Here is an 18,170-nt window from a genome sequence, read left to right as displayed (position 1 = left end):
TAGGTTACAAATTTCCCTTCTTTAAATGATGTCACAAGAAGCACTTTTGTTTTTTAAAGCTAATGGGGGATTAGACTTATTAATTATTTAAAGTATAGTTAGATAACCGAAAATAATTAATTATTCTTCCACGTAACTCCAAAAATGTTATTGGAAATTAAGTAGTAGATTATTTTTTTTAAGAAGAACCGAAACATAATTAATGTGTCCTTTTCACTAATCGAAGGTTTTGATTAATCTTAAATCAAATGATAATTAATGAAGACAAAATAATATGTCTGACCAAGTATGACTCATATGATTAAGCTGAAGATTAAAGTGTGCACACTTCATCTACCGACCTTTAATTATTCTACATAAAAAAAAAACAAAAACAAAATGAAGTGCTCTACCAACTCCCATGTCCCAAATCAATACCCAAAATAAAATATTTATTTTAATAATTATTTTTATTTATTTATTCATTTATTTTATTTATACTGAATATTTAACTTAGAGTTGATTGTGAGAGTAATTAATTTGATAATAGAAGCAAGCGGTCAAGGACTATTCTTCCTCAAATCATTCCTAAAAGAGATATATTAGCTTAATTTTTAGTGGGGGATAAGTTGGAGTGCATAGTAAGTAAAAAAATTAAATAGCATAATTGTTTGTAAGCCATATGCCATTCATAAATTCACTCCACATCTAATCTATAATTTATCATTGAAATTATTTGATCAATTGTATAATTTTACTAAATTTAATTGTGAATATTGATGATGTTAGATTTAAAACGCGACACGAAGATGACATAACATAAATAATACTCCCATAACGATATTTTGAAACCCTTGTTTCTTTATTTGATGTAAAATGTTATTTTAGGTTTTTTTTAATATTTTTTATTTTAGCTAGAGTCAATTTAGTATGTTTTTTAGTCTTTTGTTTTTATTATGAGTATGATTTAGTTTAAATTGGGGAAATAAATTTATCGTATTATAAATAGAGAGATATTGTTATTATTTTAATAACTTTTTAATTAATAAAATTCTTTTTAAAATTTTTTTTTAGTATTAACTGTCAAAATATCTCTCGTAGAGTAATTTGAAATAGAACTTTATTTATCTTACTTGAAATATTATTAAAATCTCATTGAATCATTTGAATTAGAGCAAAACCTAATCACCATTCGATTAAAGTATAATTTAATTGTGTTAGTTTAATTTACTATTAAAACGATAATTAGTGTTTATTTGTTTATCATTCTATTTCTGCTACCATGCTCTGTCATTTTTTTTCTCTTTTTTTTATTTAGCTTAAAAAAATAAATTAATTCTCGTCGGAGCTAACAGTAACAAATAGAGGGAATGATTCTCCTAAAAAAAAAAATAATAATAATAGAGGGAATGATTTACGAAGCTTTTCCAATTAAATTCGAGGTATTTATTTATTACTAAGAAAATTGCTCCTTGTGTCTGATTTGATGCAATAAATGCAAAGCACAGACGTCTTAAAGAGGTTCGGCGGGGTTGTTACCATCGGATTCATCTCTCTGCCCCTCCACTTTCAGTTTTGTCTGGCCCCACGTCTTTCACCTATTTAGTATTTTGCCCCATCTCGCTTCATCCACAAAACCGATCAACATCACACGTGCTGAAATCACACGACAACACGTGAATTCCTAGCATGCTACACAATTTTTAAAATTGTTTAGAAAGTTCAACTCCAATGAGAATAGTTAAGGGCAAAGATTTTCGAATTGAATTCTATCATGTACCGAGACGCTTTCCGAAACATTAATCTAAACTGCTAAAAACTTCTTTCACATTAAAAATGAAGGAAAAAACCGTTAAGAGTCATTTTGTTTGCAGTCAATTTACTGAAAAATAAAAAATAAAGAGACGTAAAAAGGGCAAACCCTTTATCAATGCAAAGTAAAAAAAGAAGAACAAACAGCTTTCTCTGCTTTTCTCCGCTTTGACTTTCTAGTAAGTTTACGTATGTAATAATAACTTTGTACTGGAGAGTATTTTTAGTTTCCCAATGGCACTATCGTAATTCAATCCAATCTCCGTACCCAGTTTCATAAACACAGCGCAAGAATCAAAGTCTTAAATAGAAATTAGAAAAAATTTAAAGAAGCTTTCGGCCTCACTCTCAGTAGAGCCTGTTCTCTCCTGGCTACCTTGCCTCCTTCGCGGGCTTCTTCTCTCTGGTCTTTACCGACGATCATCATTTCAGTATAAAACGATGTCGTTTAGATTTTAGACGACAACAGGGAGGAGTATTAGTAACACGACAGCGTTTTGGCGGCACCGGGGAAAAAACAGGAAAAAAAAAAATTAAGAAATGAAAAGCTGCTGATTTTGTCTGCTCAGATGAATTGGATGTAATAAAAAAAAAATGGGCTGTGTTTGCGGTAAGGGAGATCGACGGAGCAGTCCGGTTAATCGCCGGGGTTCTGAGCGAGCCTCTGTTACCGTCACCGTCAGCAGCGGAGCTGTCGTGAGTGGTAACGTCGTTAGACTTGGAAAGGAGCGTGCGAGAGCTGAGACGGAAAAGAACAGACGACACACCGGTGATTTCGGCCCGCCGGAGAGACGCCGGCCTCACTCCGAGAGCCAGCAAGGGTGGCCGTCGTGGCTCATGGCCGTCGCCGGCGACGCCATACGTGATTGGACCCCGCGCCGGGCTAACACTTTCGAAAAACTCGATAAAGTAAATAAAAAAAATTCAAATTCCGTAAAGTTATTTTTTTTTAATTATTTGCTGTTGATTAGTAATTACTTTGTTAATGTAATTAATTATTTGTTTAATTATTCTGTGTTGCCTTAGATTGGGCAAGGGACGTACAGTAATGTGTACAAAGCTCGTGATCTTTTGACGGGAAAAATAGTGGCGTTAAAGAAAGTTAGATTTGATAATTTGGAGCCAGAGAGTGTTAAGTTTATGGCAAGGGAGATTCTTGTATTGAGAAAGCTTGATCATCCAAATGTGATTAAGCTCGAGGGTTTGGTTACTTCAAGAATGTCTTGTAGTCTTTACTTGGTTTTCGAATACATGGAGCACGATCTTGCTGGTCTTGCTGCTTGCCAAGGTGTCAAGTTCTCTGAGCCTCAGGTATATATACATTTTGCATTTTTGGTTCAATTGAAGATTACCCAGTTGTTATTTATTGATTTAGTTGGTAAATATCATGTGCTATTGTTAAGTCTAATTTAGTTGTTTGCTTTTGGTTGTTTACTTTTCTGGGTTTGTAGTTTTGCTTTTGGATGTGTGGCACATTTTGCTCTTGTTTTCTACAGTTAGGCTTTTGAACTCATTGAGGGCATGTTGGTCTTTTTGTTTTTTTTTTTTGAGCTTTGATATTTTGATGGCACTGCAAAAGCATTTCTAGGTGATTGGGTCCCATTCCAGGTGGTTTAGAGATACAATGTTGTGCTTTTGTTGGAGTTGTAATGAATGGAGGCTTTCAGATGATCTATGTTTGTATTATTTTGAGCATGTGAATTCACCGGATTTTTTTTTGTCTGTAGCACCTGCTATTCTAAATATAGAGTCCTTTTGTGTTCTCTTTTTTGGGGTTTTCTAAGTGGAATTATTGAGGAAATTAAAAGTAAGAAAAAAGATTAATTTTGTGATCCCAATTATTAACAACCACCGAAAACTAAAGAATCCTCTTAGTTTAGGAATGTTCAACTATTTGGCTTGGAGCAGAATAGCTAACATCAAATATAAGTTAGTTTACTTGTCATGTCTTCTATTGTCCTCTATTTTCCTGCAGACTGCTTTTACTTGTCCTATTTACCAATTTCTCACCAAGTCTGTAACTTGTACATACTTCAAAACACTTTGCTCAGACATTAATCTGCAATCGCAGGTGTTTAAATCTGTTGTTACTGAGGTTGCATTTCTTAAAAGATTTAAAACTTCTTGTCATTTTTGTATTTCTTCGTATCCTCCAGAGTGTTCATGTGGAAATAATGCATACTTGTCTCTGTTTATTTTTTTCTTATCAAATAATACATATTTTCCGCTAAAGAGTCTTTACCAACACCCCCCCAAATAGAAGAGCAACCTGGACCTCGTGCACTGCCAATGGACCTTATCTGCTAAATCAGCCACAAAGAATATACAACATAACACTAATAACTTATTGCTCACCTATTTCTGAGCTTTTGATTTAGATCATTGTAAGAATTTCAAAATTTTCTTTTGTTGCTGAAAAAAAAAAAAAAGAATCTTCGTTTTCATTTTATTTTTTATCCAAAAAAAGAGAGAAATAAAACTACATTTCAGAGAAGTAAGTAAATACACGTCACTTGATTACTATAGTTGCATTGTTATGTATAAAGTGATTCAGAAATCAGACAACCAAAAGATTCTTGCTGCAGGATTTTCTTTCTATTTTTATCAAGTTTTGATGGAAAATGTTTGCGTTGTTCATTCAATTAAATCGAATGTTGGGCGGCAAATGGTAGTTTTTTACATGCTTCCTGGGATGAACGTTAATAAAAGCATATAATCCTCGCAAAGCATATGGACTCTCTTGGTTGTTAAGTTACATAGTATTCAGATACCCATTTATTTTATTTCCATGGTTTTGTTTTGTTATGCATGGAGGCTTGAATTGAAAGTTTGCATTATTTTAGGCGTGCAAATTCAATGGTTTCTCATTGCTCCACAAAGTCTTGAGGGTTCTTCTGGATTTCTTTTTCCTCTTGCTATGAATAGATGAGGAAATGCAATGAAATATAGGATATGGATTTTGACTTGTGAGTTGAGAAAAGTAAATCCCTCTAGCAAATTTAAATTGTTAAACTAATTTCACAGAATAGAGTGAAAGACAAATATTTTATGGGTCACCTCAGAAGGGATTCTTATTGTAGAAAATAGAGTTCCAGGCTCAACTAGCATTCTGCGGAAAATAAGATAACCCTTTTCTCCTGATAGGAAATCTCTTGATTTTGTTAATTTTTAAATGCTACTTGTCTGCCCTCAAGTTTTACATAGACAAATATATAAAAGCTGACGGGTGGTTTTGTATCTCAATATATTCTCCGTGGCAGGTCAAATGCTATATGAAGCAGTTATTGTCTGGCCTTGAGCACTGCCACAACAATGGTGTGTTGCACCGTGATATCAAGGGTTCCAATCTGCTTATTGACAATGATGGGATACTAAAAATTGCTGATTTTGGATTGGCTACTTTCTATGATCCTGGACTCAAGCAACCCATGACTAGTCGAGTGGTCACTTTATGGTACCGGCCCCCAGAACTTCTTCTTGGGGCCACATACTATGGGGTTGGGGTTGACCTATGGAGTGCTGGTTGCATTTTGGCAGAGTTGCTTGCTGGCAAGCCAATAATGCCTGGGCGGACTGAGGTATGTTCTCTCATGCTTTTTGGTTTCTCTGAATAATGTTCTTACAAAACATTGTTTTCTCCGTAATGATGCAACAATCTTAGGGTTTTAATAACAATTTTGAGTTTGTATCCCTGGTGATTTGAGATGTAAAGCTTATGATCCGTCTTGCATATTGCTTGTTGTATAAAATCATAGTCCTTAGGATACTCTGTTGATGCAAATGCTCATCAGATTGAGTTTTCCTGTGTTATACAACACATCATGCTCAAACAGGAGACTTAAACTATGTAAAAGCAGTTGGAAATGGAAATTGGTTAAGCTAATTCTGAATGGTTTTCACTTGTTCTTTAATTGAATTGCCTTGGCATTGATAGTAATCTTACACTATCCTTTTTTTATTGTTAAACATTTTTTAGGGAGCCTGTAGGATTAAAATCACAATATCTTTTATGTGGTTATGATTTCCTATAATTCCTTCAAGTTATGATCAAGTATTAGTTTGAAATTGGCTATGCTTCTCATTCAGTGTTTTATGCTTTCATTGTTTATGAATGAGGAATGCCATATGTAAGTTTATATTATAGTTGTCCTCTGTTATTCATTTTTCTAGTGGGTTGGTTAGTTCATATTTGACACTTTCTTTGATTTTTTCTCTTAGGTTGAACAACTCCACAAGATTTTTAAGTTATGTGGCTCCCCATCAGAAGAATATTGGAAGAAATCCAAGTTGCCAAATGCAACACTTTTCAAGCCACAGCAGCCATACAAACGCTGTATTGCTGAAACTTTCAAAGATTTCCCATCTTCATCCCTTCCTCTAATTGAAACTCTTCTTTCAATAGATCCTGATAATCGAGGCACTGCTACTGCAGCTTTAAATAGTGAAGTGAGTATGCTAAGTCTATGACATGTTTCTGCAAAGACTAATTCTATGACATGCTTCTGCAAAGAAAACAAATTATGTGACTTGCTTCTTAACATGGTTCTGTGTAGCTAATTGATAACTCAATGCTGTGTAACATTAGGGTCAAGTATGAGGAATGATATTGTTCTGATTGATTGACTATAATTGTTATATTGGTTTTCTGTTGTACAGTTTTTTAATACCGAACCTTATGCTTGTGAGCCATCAAGTTTACCCAAGTATCCTCCCAGCAAAGAAATGGATGTAAAGTTAAGAGAAGAAGAAGCAAGAAGGTTGATTTTCCTTGTCTTTCGTCATGTTTACTATGCCATGGACTGGTCTTGGTTGTATGCTGATAAATGATATTTGTTTTTCTCTTAGGCAAAGAGGTTTAAGCGGGAAAGCTAATGCAGTCGACGGCGCCAAAAGAGTTAGACATCGTGATCGTGCTGGTCGGGCTATTCCGGCTCCAGAGGCCAATGCAGAGATTCAAACAAACTTAGATGTATGCCTGGATTTCCTCTTATTTATCTTAAATCTTTTTTTTCCCCTCATTTTCTTTTTCCTTCCAGATGATGAAAGAAACTTTGACAATTCACTGAACCCCCTGTGTGTCATTGCATTCTTGAAGATTTTTGAAGTCCTGTCTATTTACATCACAGTTAGTCAATTGCCTACAGCAATTGTGGGATGGATAGTTTTGACTTTGAGCTTCCCCTTTTCACTTGCTTAACATTTTTCTTCTAGATCTGTCCACTGCCATGTTAACTACAAGATTCAATTATAGGAAGAGTAGAGATCTCTTTAGTTTAATTCAGCACCAAATTGCATTATCATTCTGTAGCACATGCACACTCATATAAAATAAAGGAAATGTAAAGGGGAAAAAAAAGGCAAAAAGGAGGTTGATTCTTTTTTGTGGTTTAGCAATGCACAGCTGGCATTATGTTCATATTTGTTTTCTGAATTTCAGAGGTGGAGAGTGGTGACACAAGCAAATGCAAAGAGCAAGAGTGAGAAATTTCCTCCTCCCCATCAGGATGCAGGTGTTGGGCACCCGCAAAATGCATCGCGTAAAGCACCTGTGTCATTTGGAGCACCAGATAGTTTTGTTAGCTCATCGACTTACGATACAAAATCATCAGGATCTGCCAAAAGTGCAGGGACTGTGGGGGGTCCATCGAGAAGGAGAAAAACCAATAAAGAAGACCCCACACGGGCTCCGCCTAGGAGGTTCATCCAGGGGTTGAAGCCCTCTGCAATAGGTCTGTCAATGGATATGATTTTCAAAGGTAAATCGGAGGTCTTTGGTAACCGAAGATAGAATAACGGGATGAGTTACCTGTTTCTGTTTTTGCTTTTGTTGGATTGAGTATTTGTTTCTTATTTTGTCCTCTCAAATCCATTTTTTCCCATCAAAATCCCATTTGTTGTCCTCATTATAAGTAAATAGTCTGCAATCCACATAATGAGTTTGGTGTATAATCGTTGAAGATGATGATCCCTATTGTGTATAGCTTTTGGATCATTGTTATTTTTTTTCTTGACATGAGGAGAGTGGCTCTTTCAAGTATACATATTAGTTGTGGAAATTGGTGCTTTTACATCTCTTTTGGGGCAAAAATCAATTAGGGGCGACAACGTTTTATTTTATTTATAGTTTGTAGATTCTGTAGAAGTTATTTTTTTTCTTTCCAATGTGGGAAGAGAATAATTTTTTTTTTTTTTTGCCCTCTACCCGTCCGTTTCTTCGACCAATCAGAAAATAGATCTAGTTCATATGAAGAAAAAAAAAAGAAAAAGAAAAAATAGTTTCATATGAAGAAATTGGTTAAGGTTTATTTTCTTTCTAATTGTTAATTACTTTAAGTGCAGTTACCGTAAACGGCCTTCACATAAAATCAGCTTCATCTTAATGGACAATCTGAAATAATCACAAACTTATATATTTCATAACGACAATATAAGATAAAAATTATATTCGTATTATGTTGTGTTATTTTGAAAAAACATATTATTTTTAATAGAATAAAATAATTTTTTTGACTCATCCATAGAGTTAATAATCAGCAGGGTGAAATTTCGTTTCCACTCTTTTACAATCCAGATATTTTTAATAATTGACCGCGAAAATAATTCAAGAAAAATGATGTGTGTACAAAGGTGACGAAATGATCATTTAAACCCTAGATATGATCTAGATGTTAAGCCTTGTTTTCAATAGTAAATTTTAGCCCGATGGCTGCGAAGTGTGAAATTGGGGCGGGACCGGTGAAGGCACTAGTTTGGGCTACACCATCTCTAATTATTGTAACAACTTGAGCTTGCCCCAAGAATTCCTCATAAAATCTCTCTGCCAAATGTACCCCATTAAAAATGTTAAAAGTTCAAAAATTCTAATAACACCCCGATGATTCCAAAACTGCCCACCAAGTATGTTCTCTTACTTCTCCTTATTTTTTTTAATAAGCACTTTGTTATCTCTTGTTGTTCATACAAACAAGTCTTTTCCTCTTTCAATTTTCAAATAGAGTGTCACTTTCTTTTAAAAATACATTGAATATGTAAAGGTTTTGTTGGTTTTTTTTTTTTTTTTGGGACAATGCTAGATGAAGAAGAAATTTCAAAATAGACATGGCTTAAGAAGAAAATATAAAATTAAAAAAGAAAAAATCCTCAATAAATCAAAGCTTATGTGCCAAAAACAAAGACTCAATTAACCAAGGATGCACAAGAAAAGTGATCAGGTTAGCGATAACAACAACAACAACAACAATAATAATAATAATAAGTCAAGAAGTGGGAGAGAAGATATATATATATATATATTTGAAATGGAAGAATTTTTATTAAATAAAAATAATTACAGATTATTCAATAACCACAGAGGTGGAACGATGTTCCACTCCTGGGGACCTGACAAAGAACTTGCTGCTCGTGCCACAGAGTGAGCAGCAAAGTTCGCAGATCGACACACAAACGAGAATTGCACTTCTCCTATAGATTTAACAAGAGCCCGACAATCTTCGATAATTAATCCAAACCCATTTGGACCTGCAAACTCCTCAGCCAAAGCTCGGAACACTTGTAAACAATCCATTTCTATAATAACACAAGGAAACTGCATCTCTTTAATCCAATTGAGAGCTTCACGAATGCCAAGTGCTTCTGCCTCTCGTGCTCCAAAACTTCCTGCCATACCAGCACACTGAGCTGCCAAAAAACAACCTTCTGAATTGCGAATCACACAACCAAATCCAATCCTTCCCTGAGAAGCAAAAACAGCTACATCCACATTGCACTTAACCCATCCAAACTTAGGCTTCTCCCAACACAATGCCCCGTGAACCAGCCCATGACCATCATCATTCACATCATATAATTGCTTCTTTGCTGCCTGCCACTGATAAAGTAGCTGCCCAGCTGAGTTAAACACCTGATGAGCTAAGCAAGTCTTGTTATTCTATACTATGTTATTGCGATTTATCCAAATTCTCCAGCAAAGCATTATAGCAACATTGCACTCATCGTTATCGCAACGCATAAAGATGTGATCTAGCCACCCCAAGAAAGAAGAACATTGGCCAACAAAGCCCACAGGGGAAGAGATCCAGCAAGACTTGCCAAAACTACACTCAATCAAAGCATGTGTAACTGTCTCCTCATGAGCATTACATACAACACAAGTAGAGGGAATATCCACCATTTTGGAATTCAAATTAGTTGCAGTAGGCAGTACATTGGTCGCAGCTCACCAGATGAAATTCTTGACATTGTTAGGCACTTTCAATTTCCACAGCTTTCTCCATACGCCCGCAAAGAAATAAGGGGAAGTTGAAGTTAAAAGTTTATAACAGCTGCGAACCGAATAACATCCTCGAGAGTCAGCCAACCAATACCATACATCTTCATTTCAGTGGGAACTAAGAGGAATTTGCAAAATTAATGCTTTGTCTCTTGAGTTGAAAATGTTCGAAACCACATCATAATCCCATACTCGTTGGTTCGGCAGCATTAAACTACTAACTGATTCTGCAGCAAGCTCCTCATTAAGATTAGAAGAAATAAATTCATCTGTGAGATCTGGCAGCCAAGGATCCTTGCTGATGGAAATTGTATGTCCACTGCCAACTTGCACTTTACTCCCTTTACTCACCACAGCCTTTGCAGCCAAAATGGAATGCCACACATAGCTGGGGTTGTGACCCAAAGACCCTTGAATAATAGAATTTCATGGATAGTATCAAGCTTTGAGAATTTTAGCCATAAGAGAACCAGGGTGTGTTAGTAATCTCCACAACTGTTTTCCTAGCATCGCAATGTTGAATGAATGAAGTTGTTTAAAGCCAAGGCCACCACATCCTTTAGGCTTACACAGATATTCCCAGTTAACCCAATTAATCCCTTTCCTTCCACTGTGATTGATGTGCCACCAGAAGGAGTTCATCATCCCTTCTAATTCTCTACACAACTCTTTTGGCAGCAAGTATAAACTCATAGCATAATTAGGCATAGCAAGAGCCATTGTCTTTAACAAAATCTCTTTGCCAGCCAGAGAGAGCATCTACAAACTCCACCCTTGAAGCCTTTGCCAGAGCTTATCCCAAATATAGCTGAAGCCTTTCTTCTTTTTCCTGCCAATATAAAATGGCAAGCCAAGATAAACTCTATGATTAGTGGTGTCAGTAACCATAAGAGTATCACATACTTACCGAATTACACCATCCAGTACATTAGCACTAAAGGAAATTGAAAACTTATTGAAGTTAACCACTTGGCCAGATGCTCGACCATACACAACTAGCAATTGCTTTATTAAGGAGGCTTCGTTGATATTTGCTCGAAAGAAAAGGAAGCTATCATCTGCAAAAAATATGTGAGATATTATCGGAGCCCCTTTTGCAATTTTAACTCCATGAAGCAAACCATCTCTTTCTTTCCTTCGAATTAAAGAGCTTAAACTTTTCGTACAAATGATAAATAAATACGGGGATAGTGGATCCCCTTGACGAAGACCTTTGCAAGGAATAATCGGCCCAATCACCTTACCCTCACGAAGTACATTATATTAGATAGTAGACACACAGAGCATGATTAACTCCACCCATTTCGCATCAAACCCCAACTTGAGCATCATAACTTGAAGAAAGCTCCACTCAATCCTGTCATACGCCTTTGACATATCAATTTTCAAAGTAGCCACTCCATTTTTTCCTTGCCTCTTTCATTTTAAGAAGTGCATGATTTGAGCTGAAATGATTACGTTGTTAGTGATGGATCGACCCGGAAAAAAGGCGCTTTGAGAATCTGAAATAATCAAATCAAGGACTAATTTCATGCGGTTAGCTAACATTTTAGAAATAATCTTATACAGAACATTGCATAAAGCAATTGGTCTCATGTCCAATAAGCATTCATGTCTTTGCTTCTTGGGAATTAGAACAATGGTGGTATCATTCAGCCCCTCCAGAAAGGAGCATTCCTTAATAAAATTTAGACAAGCCATAACTACATCCTTACCAACAATATGCCAGAACTTTTGGTTGAACACATGATTCATCCCGTCAGGTCCTGGTGACTTATCCAGATGCATACTAAATATCACTTCCTTAACTTCAATGGCAGAGAAAGGAGCTAAAAGCATAGAGTTATGCTCACTAGTGATTCTATTATCCACACACTAAGTTACTTCAGCAGTATGACATCCACCAAAAGTAAATAAGTTTTTAAAGTAATCAATTATTAAAGCATCTACCTCGTCAGAATTGGAGCACTATTTTCCTTGATTGTTGTGAAGAGACCCAAAGGAGTTCTGCCTTTTTCGCGCTGAGGCCAACCCATGAAAGCATCGAGTATTCTGGTCCCCTTCCTTAAGCCAAAGAGACTTTGCCCGCTGTTTCCAAAATACCTCATGGCTAAGCAGCAACTCGTTGTACCGATTTCTAGCCTCCGTGAATTCAGCCACACCCTCGCTATCTCGACGACCCCGCAAATCAACCATACGGTTTTTACACTCTTGGAGCCTCTTGCGAAAATCTCAGGCTAAATACCCTCCCCACTCCACTAAAGCAGACCCACACGCCATAATTTTATTTTGAATAGAATTTCCAGCAGAAGAGAGCCAGCTATGCCGAATTACATCACCACAATCAGCCTCACGCAACCAAGTATTTTCAAATAAAAAAGGTCTATGTCTCAGCACAGGTTGGATTGGATTAGGATCCAATAGGATAGGAAGGTGATCAGAGCAAGAAGATTCTAAGCTAAAAACGTTTGCTCTGTTAAACCGCCGGAACCACTCCTCATAAGCAAAGGCTTTGTCCAGTCTTTCTTCAAACCATTTATCAGTTCCCCTAGCCCTCTCCCAAGTATACTGGTACCCATCCATACCAAGATCAACCAAGTTATAATATGCAATAGCGCTCTGAAAACCCACCAACTTCCATTTTGGTTGTGCAATATTACCCCTCTTCTCATTGGCTGCCAGTAAATCACTAAAATCACATATACACACCCATGGAAGTGAGGATGATGTAGAGAGTAAACGGAGCAAATCCCAAGATTCCCGGCGCCGGCTAGTCTCCAGGTAGCCATAAAAGCCAATCAACCTCTACTTCCTTAGCCTCGACACTTCAATATCAACATCGATAAAATTAGAAGAGAATTGGAGAAGACTAACTGAATTCGTTCCCTTCCATTAAAGCGCGAGCCCACCACTCTGGCCTATTCTTTCAACAACAAACAACCCATCATAGCCCAATTGCACTTTAATACTCTCCAATTTACTTCAGCTACATAATGTTTCAATAAGGAAAATAAAATAGGGTTCCTACGGACCAATTCGGCTAGCATTCGAACTGTTCGTGGCTGGCCCAAGCCACGACAGTTTTAACTCAAGGTACTCATTAATCTTAGTGGGCCTGAAGTACAGGTCCCACCACTAGCCCGTTTTTTGGATCCACCATCATAGAGTTCACATCTTCCTCTAATTTTTCTAGATCTTCCAATCCAATATCTGCCCTTCACCTCTTGGCTTCCTTTAAAATAATTCCTTTCTCTCTGTAGCTTTCAACAACTTGAGTAAAGCCCAACCCATTTTCAAATAAGGCCACCTCTTTTCCCTTGTCAACCCGTTGACTGTCAATTGCTTTAGCAACTGGCAATTTCTTTGATTGGACCATGCTTTCCATAAGTTCACATCCATCAATCCCTGAAATGTTAAGAATATTCGCATTCTTGGCAACTCCCGATTTTGAGGCATTCTTTGCATTTAAATATGTTCCCCTTACGGAATCAGTGGAACTACCAAAATTAAGCACAAAGTCTTCCGGTGGTGCTGATCGCAGCCACCTTTCCCCGGCGGACATGGCATTCCGATGAGTTGGAGCCTTCATCTCCGGCCCATATGGCCTAACCAATTCCGTATCAACACAATCATACAATTTCGGACATAGTTTTTCGGTATGCCCAAGAAGCCCACATATGAAACAAAAGGTGTTCAACCTTTCATATTTGAATTCAACCCAAAACCATTCCCCTCCCTCATTTTTCAATCGCAATCTTTGCTTCAGAGGTTTCCGAACATCTATGGATACTCTTATACGCATATAATTCCTCCACACTCCCATGAAATTATTAGGATCTGAAGATTGAAACTCCCTAATATAGTTTCCAATATTTGTCAGCACCTTTTCCGATAGAAACCCAATAGGTAGGTTATACACTTGCACCTAGAACAAAGTGTGAAACAAAGGGACACTATGCAGCTATTTGTTCTCTCCCAACCTCTTCAGTATCAGGATATGTTGATCGAAGGTCCACGGTTCCAAATCAATGACACGCTTAAGGTAAACTTCACGAAAGAATTGAAATAAGAAATGGGTTGGTGATAAATCCTTAATGCACACCCCCTTTCCTGGCTGCCATAAAGCCGCCATTGTATTCTTCATTGTTGGAAAGTTAATCACCTTATCAGTTAAGAACTGCCCTACCAAGCAGTATCTAGCATCAATCAATCCTTCCTGCCCGATGCCTATATCATCATTTTGGAATACAAGGACATCCTCCTCTTCCTCCCCAGTAGAAAAGGTATCATATGCAGCATGCATCTCAGGCTCCATGGGGTTGCTATGAGACGCCATAAGTCTTATGGTGAGCAGAAAGAAAACATTAGTCTAGACGAGACATGATTTTAAATGAAAACAAACCAACTTGCAAAAGAGCAAGACAACCGAAACTTGCAAAAGAGCAAGACAATTAATATTTGTAATTTTAATTAAATAAAAAATCTATAAAATATCTATTATAGATTTTGGACGAGTTTAGTAATTGTTTAAACTCACAACGGCAAGTTCTTTTTAAAAATAATTATTGAGAAGAAATATCTTAAGAGAGGTGATGTGAACTAATTTTTTCATAATGAGAGAGAAATTCTGTGTAATGGCATAGCTAAGATTAAAGAAAAGTGATCAAGTTAGCGACGTTGCTCACTTTATTTGTCCAATGAGAGGTTGCCACATGGAGCATCAACTACCATAAAGTAAATACTTCGCTCCCGTGATCAAACTCGTAAGGTTTTATAAGAGTTTTAGGGTGCGTTTGAAATTGAGGTTGTGTAGCTATACCTTAAAAGGTACAACATTACAGTGTTTAGTAAACACTAGTTGTTATAACTTATAAGTTATATTGATATAATTTTTCACTTGTATAATGAAAAATCTATTATATCTTTAATAATTTTGTCAAATTATTACTTAAAATTTATATTTGTTACATATTATTAATTTTTATTTAATAGTTACAGTTTTTTTCCACAGCAGCTATAACTTAAAAATTACAGCACCTTAATTCCAAACGGGACCTTAGAAGGGTGGAAGTAGCTATAGCTCCACTCGATTGTAAAACTGTCTCGATTTATAAAACCATTAAGAGAGAGGCATTTAACAAAAAAGACTATTCTCAATTATGCTCCATTCAATATAAAAAATACCCTTTCTTTCTAAATTATCAATTTTCATTTGTGTGTGTTTTAGGTTCCAACAGTTTTCTTTTATTTCCAATAATCTCTCACCCTTATTTCTTTTTTCTTTTTTAGTAATCTTCCAACCTTTTACTTTCCACATAAACAGTTCTTTGAAACTTTTGTTATCTCTATTCTTTTTCTCTGAATTTTCTTTTTTTGACAAAACTCAAAAACACTAGTTTCTCTCTCTCTATAAAATTAAAAACACTAGTTTTCTCATAATAAAAATCAGTCTGGAAAAAAAATAAAGAAAAGGAAAGGAGATAATTTTAGATTTGTATAGATGAGGCATAGATTGAAAAAATCATAAAGGAATTGATCGTAAATTAGGATAATTTACAGTAAAAACCCGAACAAAAAATGGTACATCTGGGGGCAAAAGACGAGAAAAATATAATTGGAATTAATGATATTAGTTTTATCTTTTCAAATAATTTTAGTGGAAGAAGTGTTTTACTAGGATGTTGTAAGAGTGATAAAAGTGCCACCCAAAAGGCCAAATCTATGTACTGATTTATCATTCCAAGCTTCTTTTTGCTTAATCCACAAAAACCATCTGCAACAATTGTCTCTTCACCATTGACTAAGCACAACTATAATTTCTATTCATGGCAAATTTCCCATTTTTTCCTATCTGTATCCGCATTCCAGCCATTCGCAAAAATCATATACTTGCCTGTTAGAACCGAAGCTTACAATCAGTGATACACTTTAAATAGCTGATAACACAGTTCATGTATGCAAATCATTGCTCGAAGCAAATCTCACGTTACTAAAGCAAATTATATTTTACACCAACAAATATTTAATATATAATACACACTGTAGAATTTTTAATACTAATACTTTTATTGAGAAAATTACTTTATAAATGAGATAAACCCCTCAATACTCCAAAACTAACCCTAACTTTAATTAAATTCGCCCTTCCCTTTATTTTTTTATTATTATTTTTTATTTTCATTCTCATTCTTCTCTGCTCTCTTCTTCATTCTTTGAATTCCAATCTCCAAACTATAGTCTGTTAAAAATATATTTCCTTGTTCATCGTTGTATATTTTGGATTGTAGGTTTATTCCATGAATCAATTTATAAACAATAAAAATAAATTTTATGCTCAAAATGAAAATTAATCCAGTTACAAAATGCTACTCCATGTTACCGTATATAACCATACTAAGTTATCTATTATAATTATAAAACAATATATAATTATTCGTTGAAATTTTTGAAAATGTTTATTTACAAGCGATCCTTTTATAAGCTTGTCTGGAGATCTGTCCCCTTGCCAAAATATTTAATTTCCTCCAAAATTTTATTTTAAATATTCTTATTAAAGCTTATTCTAAACAAACTATTGAGTCTGTTAAAAAAAACTGTAATGAAAGATTTTAAATAAAAATTTTGTAATCACTGATAAATTCGGAACCAAAGTAAAAAAAAAAAATTCAGTTAAAGTTGATTTTATGTGTCGGTTTAGGCTCAACAACAATTATAGTACCATAAAAAAATTGAAAATTTGACGGTTTAGACGAAATACAGAAACAATGAAAGAAACGCTCTTAAATTTTCTTGCTTCTGGAAACAAACATGAATTGAAGATATCATTGAAAAAGAGATGTGATGAAAAGGATATGAAATGAAAGAAAAATTAAAAGAGTATGTAGATAAAGAGTTTCATCTTTCTTTTTTTTTTTTTGATGAGAAAGTTAAGCTTTCTATAAAACAAACTTTGACAGTAACAACAAAATTTGAACTGGAAATTCTTCTAGCCATGCAGCAGGGTTCTCTTAATCTAATGCAACTTTGGCTAGAGAGTGAGCAATAATATTACACTTTCTTGGAACGAATTGAATCGATGACCTGCTCTGGTTCTTTAGACTGGCTTGAATCTCTTCAATCCTCCAGAAAATTTCAGCCATACTGAACTGCTGCAGCTATGATTTTACCGCTTGAATTCCTAATCACTACCCCTAAACTAGCCTTCGAATGTGCCATTTAAATTACAGCATCCACATTCACCTTGAACCAACCGTTTTTTTTTTTTTTTGGGGGGGGGGGGGGGGTGGGTGCGGGCTTCCAAGATTGTTGATTGTTTTTTGTTTTGGCTTGGAGCATAGGACATTTGGGCTCTTGATTCTTATATACGACTCCACAATTGCTGTTACTCTTGCAGCTGTTATCTGGGGATCTTCTTGCTTGCCTCATTTACCAATCGGTTTCTTGCTGATAAGGAGCTACGCAGGTCCAAGCGAACACCTAAACCCAACAGCAAGTATGAGGAATATGCATGAGCACATGCAAGAAGCCATGCAAATCATGCATGAGGCATGCATCACGTGGAAGTGTGTCGTTTAAGTGAGAATATTAGAGCTGACTTCTTCAAGGATGCAATGAGTGGTTTACCACGTCAAGCCGTTACTGATTTGGTGGAGATTTCATGCTTAAAGTTGTTTCCTTTAAGTTGTTATTTGCTTCGAATTTATACCTAAGTAGTTTATTTGATATTAGCTACTTTATTTCATTAGTTTTGTTTAAGCCTTCTTTCACGGCTACAAAGCAAAGTAGTTAGTTATATATGAAACTATAAATAAACTCCAATATCTCAATAAAGTATTATCATAAAATTATTCAAAACATTACTTGTATCTGTGGTAGTTCTCGCCCAAAGAAGGACAACTTATACTTATTCACTTATTTATAGCTAGTTCTGACAGGGACCTAACACTTGCATACCAGATAGTCCAAGATATTGCAATTATCAGACCCAAGTCATCATTTTTTCTTTTCCCAGCTAATTCTTGGAGGACACTCAACATATCTTGGTGAGCCATAGCTTTATATCTTCATATCTGCGCATTAAGATGACTACGTTGTTGTGTATCCAGCAGCT

At 35.6% G+C, this 18,170-nt stretch overlaps 1 protein-coding gene across 1 annotated transcript; it reads left to right on the top strand.

Moving 5' to 3' along the window:
• The first annotated feature begins 2,116 nt into the window (after positions 1 to 2,116).
• On the top strand, positions 2,117 to 7,905 carry LOC18043725 (probable serine/threonine-protein kinase At1g54610). The gene is made up of 7 exons (XM_006436850.2): positions 2,117 to 2,700; positions 2,818 to 3,102; positions 5,052 to 5,369; positions 6,010 to 6,237; positions 6,448 to 6,548; positions 6,637 to 6,760; positions 7,229 to 7,905. The coding sequence occupies exons 1-7, from the start codon at positions 2,386 to 2,388 to the stop codon at positions 7,577 to 7,579; spliced, it is 1,722 nt and encodes a 573-aa protein (XP_006436913.1). The 5' UTR covers positions 2,117 to 2,385; the 3' UTR covers positions 7,580 to 7,905.
• Positions 7,906 to 18,170: the final 10,265 nt, after the last annotated feature.

This window comes from Citrus clementina, unplaced genomic scaffold (assembly GCF_000493195.1).
Source record: "Citrus clementina cultivar Clemenules unplaced genomic scaffold, Citrus_clementina_v1.0 scaffold_4, whole genome shotgun sequence".
Taxonomy (NCBI): Eukaryota; Viridiplantae; Streptophyta; class Magnoliopsida; order Sapindales; family Rutaceae; genus Citrus; species Citrus x clementina.
This window is presented reverse-complemented; position numbering and strand designations above follow the sequence as displayed.

What these genes read in the sequence shown, in the direction of transcription:
- LOC18043725 (XM_006436850.2), top strand. Translation starts at nt 2,386, where the DNA reads ATGGGCTGTGTTTGCGGTAAGGGAGATCGACGGAGCAGTCCGGTTAAT. An exon ending in CTTTCGAAAAACTCGATAAA is followed by an intron (nt 2,701 to 2,817) that starts GTAAATAAAAAA and finishes GTGTTGCCTTAG; the next exon opens with ATTGGGCAAGGGACGTACAG. An exon ending in TCAAGTTCTCTGAGCCTCAG is followed by an intron (nt 3,103 to 5,051) that starts GTATATATACAT and finishes TCTCCGTGGCAG; the next exon opens with GTCAAATGCTATATGAAGCA.